The sequence below is a fragment of the Perna viridis genome, chromosome 7 (assembly GCF_037379345.1).
Source record: "Perna viridis isolate PV_CMFRI_1.1 ecotype Kerala chromosome 7, ASM3737934v1, whole genome shotgun sequence".
In the NCBI taxonomy this organism is placed as follows: domain Eukaryota; kingdom Metazoa; phylum Mollusca; class Bivalvia; order Mytilida; family Mytilidae; genus Perna; species Perna viridis.
In genome coordinates, this window is record NC_142451.1 from 48,206,760 (window position 1) to 48,223,581 (window position 16,822).

At 34.6% G+C, this 16,822-nt stretch overlaps 1 protein-coding gene across 3 annotated transcripts in view; it reads right to left on the reverse strand.

Moving 5' to 3' along the window:
• Positions 1-6,017: 6,017 nt before the first annotated feature.
• The window catches only part of LOC148613060 (uncharacterized), a 30,331-nt gene continuing 19,526 nt past the window's right edge, over positions 6,018-16,822 (reverse strand). Inside the window, exons 1-4 of one of the 3 annotated variants that reach the window (XR_015924545.1) lie at positions 14,992-15,140; positions 14,795-14,853; positions 10,496-12,874; positions 9,620-9,696 (exon numbers count right to left, since the gene is read on the reverse strand). Coding sequence is in view for 2 of the 3 variants with exons in the window: in XM_088595071.1 (XP_088451197.1) it covers positions 6,195-6,601 (407 nt within the window). In the remaining variant the exon portion in view is untranslated. Of the gene's footprint in view, positions 6,602-9,299; positions 9,697-10,495; positions 12,875-14,794; positions 14,854-14,991; positions 15,141-16,822 lie in introns of those variants that run through there. The other 2 variants (XM_088595074.1, XM_088595071.1) reach the window with 2 other exon arrangements.

A 16,822-nucleotide genomic window follows, 5' to 3' on the forward strand; every position in this document is an offset into this window, starting at 1 on the left:
GCAAAACAGACTCCTGAATAGGAGTATGAGGAAATTGCGTTTAAAATATTTGTTACCAAATTCAATTTTAGATATCAGTCCCTGGTTGAAAAATACTTGGGTTCTTCTAAAATAATGAGTTATGAGTTTTCTTGTTCTTGTGCTTATATAACCGCTGGTTTACCGGTTATAATGCAATAGCATGCAAATGCTATTTAATCACCACTATAATATTCACGCCGCAATGGCAGCAGGAGGTTTAGCGCGCTGTACAAATTCGAAATGCCTGTACCAAAACAGGACCATTGCGATCCAAGCTGCTTCTATGGTGTAATATCTACTTTTCCATCTTTGTTTTGGACTTATCTTGGGTATACGTTGGATTTGTGTTCGGTTATTTTGTTGTTAGCGTTATCTAGAACATTATAGCTCCTAAAGTGTATTTACAATGTTTTTTTCATTCACAAGCTTTGCTAAACATTGCGACCTGCGCGGGGCCTCAGCTTGTCGCAAAAGGCGACTAAATAGTGCTAAGAAATCTAGCCAGGGCCTAGGTGCTCTGCCCACAGAGCAACTGGTTTGTGTGCCCCAGGTGGTGGAATGGGGTACCCCTGGCGTGCTACATGCTGGGGTTGTCAGGTTATTATACGGAAAACCTGACCGCAAACCATAGTGATGCACCGTGTTGGGAAAGATGCCACGTTCCTCGTCCGTTAAAGAACCATGCTGTGGTGTTCGATAAGAGAAGAAACCTTTGCGCTCCGCCACAGGAGGCTAGATTGCTCGACCTTACGCATCCCCCTTTTTCTACTGGCAATCAAAATTTTTCGACCCTATTATCCTTGTGTCCCATCCTTTTTTTCATTCCATCATCATTTCATGTTCATTTTGTCATCTTTTTCATGTTCATCGTCTGAATATAGCTGAAATATTGCTGCTCGGACGTTAAACCCCAACAATCAATCAATCAATCAATCATATCTTGACCTACACTTAAATATTGATGGGAAAGAAAAGCAACTGACCACACCATACGACAAAAGCAATGAATTTTCATTCCGTATATTGCAAAGAAGATTGGCCTTAACATCAACAAGAGAAAACTAAGACTATGCAGTATATTACATCAAATGTTTTTCAATTGGAATTTTTGTTCTATAATGAATTGTCGTTGGAATAAATATTATGGTGGAACTTCTATTCCTTGACAGTAGTACCATATCTCTAATCATAAGGCTAGATATCGAATGTTTAGAGGGAACTGATGGCTTTGCATTTCTAGACAGCCACATCAGAAAAAAAAAACAACAGAAACAAAAAGACTACAAATGGCCTGAACTTCATTTCATTAGCTTACCAAAATCAAGCAACATCAGCAGCGAAAAAGCAAAAACTAGATTATTAAAAGCAATGTCTAATCAGTCTTGTTCTTACTTGCATGACAACTGGAATTAAAGACAGCAACATACATCTGGCTTTCACATTATATGTAAAGGTGGACCCATGTAAACCAGAAAAAGAACTATGAATATGGAAATAAAGAACACTGGCAAAACCTGAGAAGAAATTTTAAAAATTGCTTTGGACAGAATAATATTGGGTGGAATCGGTTCGAGCCTTGCCATAGGGCACACTGGGCATTTGTAGGTAGGTAATGAACAATTTGCAATCATTTTACAAAACTATGTGCTCTTTTAATCATTGACAATTCGATAACAACGAAATACAAAACTTAATTAATAATATAAGAAGTATATGTGCAAGTTGGTTACATTGTACAAGGTCGATTATTTCTTCCTATTTAATGGAGTATTTAGATTCTGTACAACTTATTGAAAGCGTAGTTACGGCAAGCTCTTGCATGACCCACGAGTTGTGATATGAAAACTTCACACGCAGGTGGGGAATGAATGTTGCAACAGATGAAGGAAAGTTGACAATTCGGCATGGAAAATAATTGCGTTTGTCGTATAGTTAATGGTAACAGAACGATAATACTCTTTCAAAATAAACCAGAGTCAAATCACGATACAAAGGCACATTAAAAATCAACATTGACATTAGTTTGTTTGTTTGTTTGTTGGGGTTTAACGTCCGAGCAGCAATATTTCAGCTATATTCAGACGATGAACATGAAATTGATGATAAAATGAACATGTGTGTTTGTTTGTTTGTTGGGGTTTAACGTCCGAGCAGCAATATTTCAGCTATATTCAGACAATGAACATGAAATGGATGATTAAATGAACATGAAATGAAAAAAAAGGATGGGTCACAAGGATAATAAGGTCCACAAATTTTGATTGCCACTGGAAAAAGAGGGGATGGGTAAGGTCGGGCAATTTAGCCTCCTGTGGCGGAGCGCAAATGTTCCTACTCCTATCGAATACCACAGCAGGGTTCTTTAACGTGCGAGGAACGTGGCATCTTTCCCAACACGGTGCACCACTATGGTTTGCGGTCAGGTTTTCCGTATTATAGCCTGACAACCCCAGCATGTAACACGCCAGGGGTACCCCATTCCACCACCTGGGGCACACATCCCAGTTGCTCTTTGGGCAGAGCGCCTAGCCCCTGGCTAGGTTTCTGAGCACTATTTAGTCGCCTTATACGACAAGCTTAGCGCTGCTGCAGGCCTATTCTTTTAACACCCGGGCCTGCACGGAGTAAGGGATAAGTGATATGTTCCCCTGTTAAGAAATTTGATCATCGTCATCGTCGACTTTGAATCAATTTATCTTCAACTGAACGACGCAAGTAACTACAAGGAGCGTTTTTTATTATATGTATTAGGTGTAATAACTCAATGAAATGAGAATGAAAATACAAATAAAATATAATACAGGGTCTTAAGGTACGTATGTCAATAGGTGAGTGTCCTATCTTGTGAATAATGAAAAATATGTATGTTTTGTCTCAACATGCTATTTCGGTGCTCCGTACAGTGATGCAAAACATCATATCAATAAACGTTAAATATTTTGAACCTTTATCTGTAAATCTTAAATTGAGTAATTATTGTAACAACGCCTTTTTTTTTATTATAAAAAGCATCTTTTGATCTTTTCATGTTGGAATAGCCAGTCCTAAAATTAGTGTGCAAAGTAAATTGATTTCATTTTTGTAATTTTTTTTACAGTGGCCAGATTTTAATGGAGTGCTGTGATCACCCAAGAATGCTTTAACCTCGCCACATTTTGCGCCTGTCCCTAGTCAAAAATTTATGGTCTCTGGTTGCTTTGTTACGTTTTTGTTTTTATAGAGTATACAAGGGCAACTCTTTTGCTGTACCAGTGTTTAATCATGTTTTGGGGCTAGCCTGCCCTGTGGTATGAGGGTTTCCTCGTTGTAGTCTCTTTGACATATTCTCTAAACCTATTCTCGTTATATTTGGTTGTTTGCTTGAATTATGGATTGTGGATTATTAGATTTTTCCAATCTGAATAGTTAAATTATGGTTTTCCAAGCACTCACCGGAACTCGTACTGAAATTCTCCTCAATTATACGTAATTATTTTGATTGGAGAAATCTACTCTAATCATTAATTTGTTTCTGTATAAGACGCTATATTTTATTGAAAATGAAAATATGTAGGAAACCAAAGTCCATGCACTGATATGTCCGCAAAAGGGGTGTGTCGAATTCAGACTAACACGGAAATCTGTTTCCAAAGTTACTTGCACTGTAAACTTATTTACAATATGTACAAACAGCTACTTCAATACCACATTAGAATAAACAGATAACACACATAAGACATATCAATCTTATTAACTGAACCAAGTTTAGCTAAAAACACTTCCTTGTATTCCAAATAAATAGAAAGTTCTAAGTCTAGATAAATTTACCATATCTCAATCATTCTGGTTCAACTACTTTCTTTCAATAACCCCGTGCAGGTCCGAGTGTCAAAAGAGTAGGCCTGCAGCAGCGGGGGCTAGGGCGCTCTGCCCACAGAGCAACTGGGTTGTGTGCCCCAGATGGTGGAATGGGATACCCCTGGCGTGTTACATGCTGGGATTGTCAGGCTATAATACGGAAAACCTGACCGCAAACCATAGTGGTGTACCGTGTTGGGAAAGATACACGTTCCTCGCACATTTCATCATCATGTGATGATACTTTTATCATCCTTGTCATGTTCATCACCTGAATATAGCTGAAATATTGCTGCTCGGGCGTTAAACCCCAACAATCATTCAATCAATCATATAAATAACTAAAAACAATGACCAGTGTTCTTGTTTTAGTTACTGGTAATTTCCAGAAACTGCCAATTATTTCTAATGATAAACAAAGGACGCCTAGCAATATTCTATATCATTCATTGAAGTTTGTAAACAAATCATACAATAAAAGGTCATTAATATGCAATTATACTCAATAATTAAAAACATGTAAGTATGAATATTAAACATATAAATGTCCATTATTATTGCGCATAGTTTGCAACAGGGGGCAAATAACGAAGAGTTGTACAATCTGATTAATTTAGGAATTTTGAAGCGATTTCACATAAAAATCTTGGAATTTCGTGTTGGCGATATGACGAAATTTGATAATTGATGTTTATCAGCCAGAAATATGCATTTCTGTTTATATCTTTAGAGATCTAATCTTTGCAGAACCTTTGCAGAAATTGATCTAACAACTATTTATAGAACCATTTTAAGTGGTTTTACGTCTCGATTTTATTTGTAGTTATTTTAAAGCGCTTTAAATATTTAATACAAAACATCTACAAAATGTCTCCATCAATCATATAAATACGCTACCTCTCACTACAATAAATTTGACATATTTTAGTATATATATAGTGAGTGAAAAAAACGACCGACTATTTTGAGGAGAGGAAATCTTGGCCCAAAATAATCTGGTACCACACAATGTACAAAAGTATCACAGGTCAAAGGAATTTATAGTAGTAATTTCTACATAAGGTTTTTGGTCATCATCAATTCGTGGTCGTTACGGCGTATTCATTTGCACCATGATAATCTATTTGTTCAACTTCTTATAAGTTTCCTTTCCTTTTTCGTTTACGCGGGACTTTACTTTCTATGAACAACTCGGCGAGTGTTTCTAGGGACGCATAGGACGCTTACTCTACCGGAGCACCTGGTCTTTGAAGTTAGAGTCCCGCGGAGGTAACGTCCGAAACTCTGCTTTGCAAATTTGACAGTTCTGACATCATTGGGAATTTTTCAAACCCTTCTATTCTGACATTATCTCCCCTGTATCAATTTGATCCGATGGAGCAGTGTAGCGAATAGAGTCGTCACATTCTGTGACGTTGTATAATATTGATTTGTTGTAACGTGTATCACTAATTTGATCCTATATCCTACATAACAACACCTGTATGAACTTTCCCGTTTTACCATACATCATGTACTAAGTTACAGCCCTAGATTAATCCTACTAAGAAGAATGACCAGTCCAGCGAAAGTTATATTATTATATGGCCTAGCTGGCCGAGTGGTCTATGGTGTGGACTTTGTGCACGCTATGTTGCCGCAGATGTCACAGTGGTACGAGTTCAAGTCCCTAGAAGGGAACAACCAAAAATTTACTTTGCAAACTAGCCATAACTTGTGATTTGTAACAGTACAGATAGAAAACTGCAATAGGTGGTTAACAATTCGTCCCCATGGGAATTCCAATAATTTCATGTAGCTTTTTCAATAATTGATAATAAGTTTAATCAATTTGTAAATATAGAATACTTACAAATTTCGATGAAGTTGGGAAGAGTAGAGGCAAAATCTGTGTTGAGGCATTGTCAGAAAAGGGAACATATACCTTTAAACGCAATAAAGCACCATCATAAAACCCATATAAAAATGGTAAATACTTAGACACCACCAAAGGTTTTAACTGAGTGTTAAAACACGCCTTCATCACTGCACACATATCGAATTGGGTATCCGAATCAACGACTGTTAGAAAGCCTAAACAGCACATAAGGTAAAATTATATTTTACATATTTTTGTCGATTGAAAATATGAATTTAGAAAAAAAACAATATTATTCCACTTATTCAAATTTTATATGAAAATTTAATTTATTGTCACAAAAATGTACAATTTTAGACAATAGAAGCGAAGACTTAAGTAGTCAATTAATGGAAAAACAACGTCAGTAATAAGATGCAAGTGAAGCATTATGCAACAAATACGGACAGGTTTACATAATACAACATAAGAAATCACATCAATTTTGAAATTGAATATGTGCTGTGGTACTGTGTCTTCTTGTCGCTACCATTGCACCCGAATCAACAGAACGGCAGCTTTGAGGTTCGTGTCTATTTCCTTGTCTTTTAATATTATCAACTATATAACAGTTTTGCATCTGAATCCCGGCACCAATTGTGTTAGTTTCAATGATGTCAGCATAACCATGATCCATCTCATCGTTGAAGCGAACACTCAAAACCTCAAGATGTCTTCCACTGTCATTTGAAACGTCCACCTCACTTGCCTCCTGAACTCTTACCTTTCTAGACTTTCTGCATTTATGTATACCAGCAGCCAAGAATACTAACAAAAGCAATGAGGCAACCGACAGCGTGTAAATGTTTACTGTACCTCCTGGGAACGATTCTTCCATTTCATTGTCTGTAATATAGTGTTGAATTGTTGATTTAGATTTTTAAACCTATTGATAAACTTTGTGAAAAATATCCTTCCATTTGATATTTATGAAACGAACAATTTAGTGCTTTAAATTAAGACAGAGAACGTCTTCAGATGTTAGTGATATACAAAGATGACTATATCGATTCATTTAAAAGACAGCTGATATGTTTAAAAGTAATGCTATTTTCATTACTTTCGCATTTCACACTGCAATGCCTTCCGCGCACCTTATCAATTATAGTAGAATATTGATTCAAAAATAAATGTTGTACGTTAGAAATTCAAATTAAATTTACGAAGACGTGCTTAACTGATTATCTACTATCAAATGTTCAGTCGTCGTATTTAACCAAAAAGAACCAACAATTTTTTTCATCAAATAATACAGTAGACGGCACTTATTACTTTTATAATTAATACTAAAAACACCATATAGAAGAAGTTTTAACGTTAAGCGTCGTAAAATAAATACGTAGAAGTGAACGAATATTTTTTTTGGTCACGTTACTAAAATATCACGACTTTTTCTTTAAATCAATAGAGATCCATTCAGTCCATTGCGTTTTTCTTAAATTTTAGTTTGTCATTTCATTTTAATAGATTCATGAATGATTTTTTTAGAAATTTTCATATAGACCAATCAATGTAATTTGACTATTTTATCCCCGTTTAATATATGAATGGTCTTGTGTTAAGAGTTTTACCTGTTAGTCTGACCTTACTCTTGTTCGTTGATGAAAGAAGGTTACCTAATTCATTTGATGTTTGCACTGTTGATAATGTTCATGTTCATTTTGTCATCAGTTTCATTTTCATCGTCTGAATATAGCTGAAATATTGCTGCTCTTAAAGCCCAACAAACGAACAAACGATACCTATTAAGTTTACCGTTTGGCAGATTCCTTTAGACTTTATATATATAAATATATATCAAATTTGCGATGCAAATTTTGGTCGTTCCCTCCGCGAGACTCGAACTCGTACCGCTGTGACATCTATGGCAACACCGCCTGCACAAATGCCAGCGCCCTAGACCACTCGGCCAGCTAGGCTATATAAAAATATAGCTTTCGCTGACCGGGTCATTCATCCTCGTAGGATTAATCTAGGGCTGTAACTTAGTACACAATGTATGGTAGTACGAGACAGTTCATTTAGATGTTATTATGTAGGATAGAAATTAATGATGCATGGCACAACACATCAATATTATACAAACGTCTCAGAATGTGACAACTTTGACAGTTATTTATATGTATATTAAGGTCTGAAAAATTCCCAACGATGTTAGAACAGTCAAATTTGCATGCAAAATATATATTATATTATATTAAGGTCTGAAAAATTCCCAACGATGTTAGAACTGTCAAATTCGCGGGATTCGAACTCGTACCGCTGTGGCATATTTGGCAACACCGCCTGCACAAAGTCCAGCACCCTAGACCAGTGGTCTATGAATATAAAAATATGTTTCACATTCATTAATTGATGTTTTCTCGGCTATGTGTATCCATGAAATACGATGATTGTGAACTCTTACATTCTGTTATGAACTATACAAAGATCGATTTGATTACTGATGATTTTTAAACTATACTTTTCCCTGTATTCTTTCTAATCATCTTAACTGATAAACTAACAAGGTAACTTCATCGAGTTCATTCAATAAAAAGTTAGCTGAAGAACATTACTATTGAATGAGTTTGGTATTAGATATTTCATGCATTTTAATTTAGAGTGAGAAAGTCTTAATAGAAGATACCATGCTTTGTACTGGTCCAACTCATTAAGCAATGATTAATATTATGCTAGCTCACATACAAACATCCTGTATCCAAACATGTTACCCCTACACACTCAGACTCGCAATATTGACTGAGGCCTTTATTCCTTCTCTGCCATATGGCTTACTAAGCATAAGAAGCATTGACTACCAATTTTAGTCGTATCACTTGGTATGGGATCGGTCCAACGCCATCCCACACATGAGCGAGGACGCTACATAGACACTATTTATTGATTTATGATATTTGAATAATTCATGGACAACATATGTAGACTTACAATTTTACTTTCATGTATGATTTATTTAGGAAAGAGTAATCAAGGGAACCAAGGTTATAGCGGTATTCAAAAGTATGTAATACAGGGACAAAGACCAGACATAGAGAACAAAGATACACAACAAAGAACATAAAGTAACTAAAATCGTAGTCATAGTTTTCCTTTTCTCTGTCGTCTACCCCGGAATTTACTTTTTATGAGCAACTCGATGGGTGTTTCTAAAAAAGCAGAGGACGCTAACCCTACCGGTGCTGCTGGTCTATGCTCCCAGTTTTCAGTGGAGTCCGAGTGGCTTATTTTCTTTTGTTAATTTGTATGCATTATTTTATTACTTTATGTTCTTTGTTGCGTTTTTCTGTTTTCACTGTCTGGTCTTTGTCCCTGGAATATATTCTTTTGATTTTCGCTAGAATCGTGGTTCCCTTAATCACCTCTTCTTTCGTTGATACTTATATTATCGACATTTTTTTTATTGTTTTGTCTAATGCTTTCACTAAATCAGAGCATTAGTTGTATATGTAATGCTTAGAGAGTAATCGAAAAATTGTGGGACGCAAAACCATTTTAATATTAAAAAAGATAAAAATAACAAATATCTTACAAAAACACATGGTCAATGTAGAAAACCTGTAATTCACTCATTTATTCAATGCTCTTTACTCATACAATACAGAGTTAATTAGTCTACAATAGCGTCACTGAATGACATCAAAAGCGGAGTCGGGATAATTTCCAAGATCATGTCTTCCTTGGCGATCCCTATCTGTCGAATCACATTGCTGTGTTTAGTCGTCCCCATTCATCCCACGTGTGGTTATAGTGGTTATTGCTTCTTTCTGTAGTATTTAGGCGGTGATTACTTGGGAATGGGTCGGTTTTGTTCTCTGTGTGTTTCTTTGTCGACTTTGTACAACGGTAATATTTGTAAGCAGCGGTGACAAGAAACACTAACAGAAGAAGGAAGAATACTGGTAAGATATAAATCGTGATAACGCCTCCGGGTATCAGATCTACAATAAAAAAAACAGACAGTTTCGGTAGAATTTCGATCAGATTATAAAATTATGAAAATTTGCATTTTAAGAATAATTATATAGTTTAAGCGATTAAGTGATGCAGATTTGTCATCATTATTTCAAACAAACAAACAAACAAACAAACAAAAACAAAAACAAAAACAAAAAAACAAAAACAAAATCTGCAAGAGTAATTAAGGGAACCAAGGTTATAGCGGTAATCAAAAGAATGTAATCCAGAGACGAAGACCAGACATGGAAAACAGGCACACACAACAAAGAACATAGAATAACTAAAATCATACATACAAAGTAACAAAAGCAAATGAGCACCTCGGTTTTAAAAGGACATGTACAATGTATTTTGTTTTCAAATTTCTATACCAAGCTACTGACTGGTAAGGGCTTCTCAAATAGCAAAAAACTTATTTTTGTTTGATAAACAGACGAAAACGAAATGAAATGTGAAAAAGTATATTTGATATTTTACTTGGCTACTTTTAAAAGAGTTAGACGTGGATATATGATGTGTATTGATATAAGGTCAAGGATTGTTATGATCAGAAAACGTGAAATGGCACCAAATCCTAGCCATATATATAAGCCAACTATAAAAGATATTGTGAGAGACGATCGATCATTTATACTGTCCACTATCTATTACAAGAATATTGGTACTATTATTGAAAGAAATAGAACGCATTAAAATAGCTTCATATACAAGACACCGATCTGGTCAATCTAAAACATCTTACCTTATCTAGTTATACATCTTAAAGTGTTAAATTCAAACCTGATTCGGGCTTCGCTGCCTGGATTGTTGTCATTGTTCCATTTGCCTGACCAAACGTTAATTCTGATATAACTGAATTAAAAATAAGTGCTAATACTGAAATAATGTTTACTAAAAGCGGGCATACCCACAGCGTACGCGATTCAGCTTCTGAATCTGTTTTGATCTTAAACTTTGTGAGTTTTATGCTCATATAGTTGTATGGATTTTAATGCTGAAGAAAGATATCAGTTATCCGAAATATTCAATTTAAAGTTTACAATCTTCTTGTGATGTTAAAAATATGTGGACGTTTATTTAATTTATTGTTATGTTTCGCATCGTTCTGAACGATCCATCACCCAGTAAGAGTGATTGTTGACTATTATTTAGGCGATTTAAAAAATATATATATATATACAACGTCTCAGAATGTGACGACTCTATTCTCTACACTGCTCCATCGGATCAAATTGATACAGGGAAGATAACGTAAACTTATAGAAGGGTCTGACAAATTCCCAACGATGTTAGAACTGTCAAATTTGCGAAGCAAATTTTTGTCGTTCCCTCCGCGGGACTCGAACTCGTACCGCTGTGACATCTATGGCAACACCGCCTGCACTAAGTCCAGCACCCTAGACCATATATATATATATATATGTTTCGGATTCATTAATTGATGTTATTCTTGCTACGTGTATCCGTGAAATACGATGATTGTGAACTTACATTTCGTTTTCAACCATACGAAGAACGATTTGATTTCTGAATCATACATGTGCGTTATGAAATCTGCTTACATCTTTTATTACAACTCGGAAAAAGCATTTTAAAGTTTGCTGAACAAACAGTAGCATTATACACTATAGATCATTATAACTAACATATATTCTTGTCCATAAATGTTTTACACCAGAAGTACCAAAGTGCCTTAGAAGAAACATACACATCTTTAAAGGGAAAGACCACTTTGCATGAAGTTATTCTTTTATGATAAATCCTAGGCACGTAAACAAAAATAAATAATTTTTAATTCAAAATGCGCTTTTAAAATGCTCACGGCTGTGCAAAGTTCGAAATCTTTGAAATATATGTGGATAGCCATCTTGCAGAACTCTCCTATCTGAAGGAAGATCATAAGCAGACTTTATTGATTTTTACCGATAGCTTCCGATTGGCTCGTGACATCACTATGGCGGTTTGGTACTGATACAAGTACTGCAAATAATATGTATACAAAGAATATTCCGTAAATATTTCTACGGTCCTGTTTATCAAACCACCAGAACATGTTGTCTTGTCAAGCTTACGATTGCACGAATGATAAAAGAGAAATATTCTAAAAGTGTGTTGACCCCCTACTCTTTAACATTCTTCAGAAGTAGATATTAAACATACTGGTCTTCTGGATGTAAATTCCGTTGTTCGTCAATGTTGTCTGACATTTGCTTACATGTTGTGCCTCTCTCTCTTCTCCTGTTTATTTTGGGTTGAAATTATAGGGAAAAAATCACAAAATTTTCGATTTCTTCGGACATCATAATCAATTACCTATCTACTTTCACTTTACAAACCGACTTCGTGACGTCACAGCTAAACCTGTCATGGTGGCGCCCATAGTCGCGGTAAATTCGATTCCCTAATTATAAATCGCGATTAATTAGTTCAAAGGAAACTATTTTGTTTCTATGTAATTTTCACGAACATTTAAGTGATAAGCTTTGCTATTTATGACTTCTAATGTTCTTCTAGTCCTTCATATTTCTATTTAATCAGTAATACAAAAAAAGCTTTATTTACATCATACTGGTAAATCTATACCTTAATATTTAAACAGTTACTTCGATTGTCATCCGATGTTGATAGCTTTGTAAAGTCAAACCAAAGTAGTCCACTTAGGAAAAATAGTTCAGCTTAGATTGATTTCATATATCAGCATGAGAAAATGTTAGACGATAGTTTGAAAAAATTCTGCATTGGGCCAGGAAAGATATTATTTGTGCGATCGAATATGAGAAACGTATCATAGGATATATGGGAACATGACGAATATAAGGAAACTAAACACTTATTCATCTCGGCATATTGAAATAAAAATTGTTCCTCGTTTTTGTTCTAAAACTTGATTATCGTCGTTGGTATTTCAGAAAGTTCTTTTTCGATTTGAATAAAATTAAAAGATGTACATACATGTAAAAAGATCGATCAAATTAAATATACTAACTTCAGCACATTCATGATATGTGTATGTTGTGTAAAAAGCAGCAACAGTAAGGAAACGTTCTTACGTTTCTCCATCTTTGCATTTGCACTGAAAGTGACATTTTTCACCATACATTTGATCGATACATGGTTGACAAATTCCTCCTGCTTCAGATGTATATCCAGTCGAACAAGCTTGAAAACATTTTATTGAATAAGAAAAGCAAAGATAAATAAATGAATAAACGAATAAGACTGCTCAAGGACTGAACGCCACCCAGCCAGACTCAGGTTGTTTAAACATTTTATAGATTATATTACTATTCATTTTAATATAAATATTGAAAGCAAATGTAAATGCTAACGCTGATAAAACTTTAAAATAATTTCAATCTTGAATGTGAAAAAAAGTTATGTTTCAAACACGTCATAATGTACATTTTTGTATCATTACGAGGATGTTTTTAATCAACTAACATTATGCCTTTGAAATGATTGAATGCTGTTTGTTTGAACATCTATTACAATTGTACAATTAAGTAACCTAAAATACTTGATTTGAACATTTATTTTATTCTAGTTCGAAATATAGTAGTTTTTTATCAGAAAAATGTACAGTTTTTATCATCAGTCTTTGTTGATATATAATTGCGAAAACTATCATCCGTGTCATGTATTGGTCCATTAAACAATTTATAAATTTAAATTTGTACACTAATAAATAAAATTGCTTGTCATCGACAAACGTGATGACTTTTCATTCAGAATTGTCAACTTTCCTTTCATCTGTGGCAACATCCCTTCGGCTCCTGCGTATGGAGTGTTCATATCACAATTCGTACGATATACCAGAGCTTGCCGAAACTACACAGACGTTTTTGTATCGCGCTAGAACTCTAACAAATAGGCTTCTGGAACAGGGTTATGTTGCTATAAGATTGACGTCATCACTACAAAGTTTTATGGTCGTCATCATGAACTCGTGGATCGTTATGATGTATCCATCAGCACCATGAAAACTGATTTATTCAACGGGTTTACCCTTCCTCGTTTGTCTACCCCGGACTTGATTTTTATGAGCAACTCGGCGGGTGTTTCTGGAAAAGCAGAGGACGCTTACCCTACCGGTGCACATGGTCCATGCTTCCACTTTTTAGTGGAGTCCGAGTTGCTCGTTTACTTTTGTTACTTTGTATGTATGATTATATTTACTTTATGTTCTTTGTCGTGTATATCTGTTTTCCTTGTCTGGTCTTTGTCCCTGGATTACATTCTTTTGATTACCGCTATAACCTTGGTTCCCTTGATTATTCTTTAACAGAATCAAAGGAAAGAAAGTTATAGCAGTAATCAAAAGAATGCAATCCAGGGACAAAGACCAGTCATGGAAAACAGACATACACAACAAAGAACGTAAAGTAACTAAAATCATATACACAAAGCAACAAGAGCAAATGAGCAACTCGGACCCGAACTAGATTAAACAGTAGTACGTCAGATATATACAATAGCAAGTCAAGTTTACAACAATGTCTTGTATTATTTATTCAACCATTCCAAACAATGTCAGTTCAAAGCCACCATGGGTTTTCAGTGAACGACGAGGAAAACCTCAGGAGAGGGTGCACCGGACCCCGAAACAACATTATACACAAATACAGCGAAATGCTTACTTGTCCTTATAAATTCCAGCAACATAAAAGAACTAAACAAGACGATAGGAAGCTATTAATCCTGACTTTGGAGTTACGCAAAAAATATGGCGCGTTAAAGTACTTTGGCTTGAACACAACTCTCCTTCTTTGTATGTCTGGCTAGTGAGGAAAAATATTACACAAGTAAACGCAGTTCAAAACGGTCTTAGTTCCGTGTTAAAACAGAAATAAAAAGAACTGATTATACGTTACACAAATGCACAAAACAGGGTTACTAGCATTTAACTGGCATGTCAGCTCTAGACCAGTTTAAACATAAAAAAGTTTGTTTTATTGTGTTATCAACATTGTGTAATCAATTTTCTTATTTGCGAAGTTTGTCGTGGATTTAGTTTTTGATGTCTCAGAATTTATGTTTAATCTTAGTATCACTAAAACAACTCCATATTAATTAGCTTACGATAACACAGTGATGATCCCTGCACTTCCCAGTCACTGCAGCATGATTTCAATCCATTACTATAATTGATAATGTGTGTCTTTTATTCAACTATAAATACCAACAAACAAGAGTGTACAAAACAAACAATTGGATATAAATGCAAAGTTTATTAAAATATATCAAATGATTTTGTAATAATATTATTGTCATCCTACCTGTTTTTACACCTCTTATTTACGGGTTTAGCAGTGAAATTAATTGCCATGATTAATTATTTTCCTTGTTTTAACGACAAAACCCATCCACATACTGGTAGGACTTTTATCGTGAGGGTAATGGTCGAATAGGTGAATAAAATATTAATGACGTCATTATTTCGAGTTGATCTTTCCGATTGAGAATAAATATTTCCCTAAAATATTAGGTCAAATGCTTGTCCTTGGTAATTCTCAATTGATTTTATTTGAATTTACGTTTTATTAAATTTATTTTTATAAAGCATATTTTTTTCTTAGAACGGAATTGTTTAGTTTAAAATGTTCTAATTCGATTTGTAAAAGAGTAATCAAGGGCACTAAGATTCTAGCGGATGAATCCTTGTAAATACTTGTAGGTAGATATGCCAGTTTGAAACTTTATTGTAAAGAATATAAAAAGACCACATTTCCATTTCACTTTATTTGTACAAGAAGCTTGTTAAGAAAATATTCGATAATAAAAAAGTTAATAAATAAATATCAAAAATAAAAACGAGGGGCATATCCACGGACAAAACCAGAGAACACTGACAGAAACAAGTCAACCAATTCAACAGCACAATCAAAATTCTATCTGGAATATTCACGTGTAATTGTCACAATATTTAGCACAGATTTTGAATGAAAAGAATAAGTGTCGATATACTAAATAAAAATAGTTAGAATGTACCAAAGGAACATAGGGATTAAAAGACGTCACGTTTCTCATTGAGAGTAACTAAATGCTTTCCTCTTTCGTAAATATCGAGATAAAGGGCAAGATAAATGGCATGCTATCATGTATCTGCAGTGTCACTATTATGTTCTTATTCAGTATATATGAATGGCTCTTGGTATGAACACTTGTCATGGTAGTTTGATCCTGAATAAATATAGAAAATTCATTTTCATATTTTTAACACGAAACATTTGTGAAGAAAATAATATTCAAGTTTTGTTTCGATTTTCAGCAGATTTTTTCTATGTTTGTGGTAGTTACCATTCAAACGTTTTGTAGTTAATTGTGTGGTAATGCCTTTAACTTATTCATTGATTCATCTTCCTGCTACCTTAAGTACAATGTATTATAAAATTCCAAGGTTGGTTGTCACGTGATCGTTGCCAGAGTGTTATTTAATGTGTTTCTTTAAGTTTTTATTCAAAAGGATTTAAATAATATAGTAAGATTGATCAAGTACATGATGAAATAATCTTTTATATCCTGTTTATTGTGTAGTGCTATCCTATCTGTAAATACCTTTAAATTATACCTCTTTGAAGCATTGGTCTTTAGTGTTTTTTTTGTGCAAATGTCTTAAATAAGGAAGCAGATTTAAGCATGAAGGGGAGACCATATAATATAAGCAATTCACAATGTTAATGCAGGTGCTGAAGTCACAGATAAAAGTGAAGTCGACAATACGGAATGAAAAGTCATCGTGCTTGTTTTATAGTTTTGTCGATAGTTTTTCCTTACCATCAATCTCTAAGTGTATGACAAGATATGATGATGGCTTCAAAGTGTCTGTAGTATACTTTATTGCAAATTCTTTCAGGAAGACGCGATGTATAAAATCACCAAAAAGAAGATGTTTAACGATATGTCATCTATATAGCAAAAACGAGATCAAAGGGATCTAGTCTAATGATGATGTTCCTTCCTTTGAATCAGGTAAGGAATAAAGTCAGCCTCATAAGATTAAAGGTCAGCAAATAGAGGCCCACAATCTGTTTCCACTGGAATGCCGATCGAGAAACTACATAATTAAACATAATTGTCTGTGAGGCTCGCCATAGCTTTATTTCATGG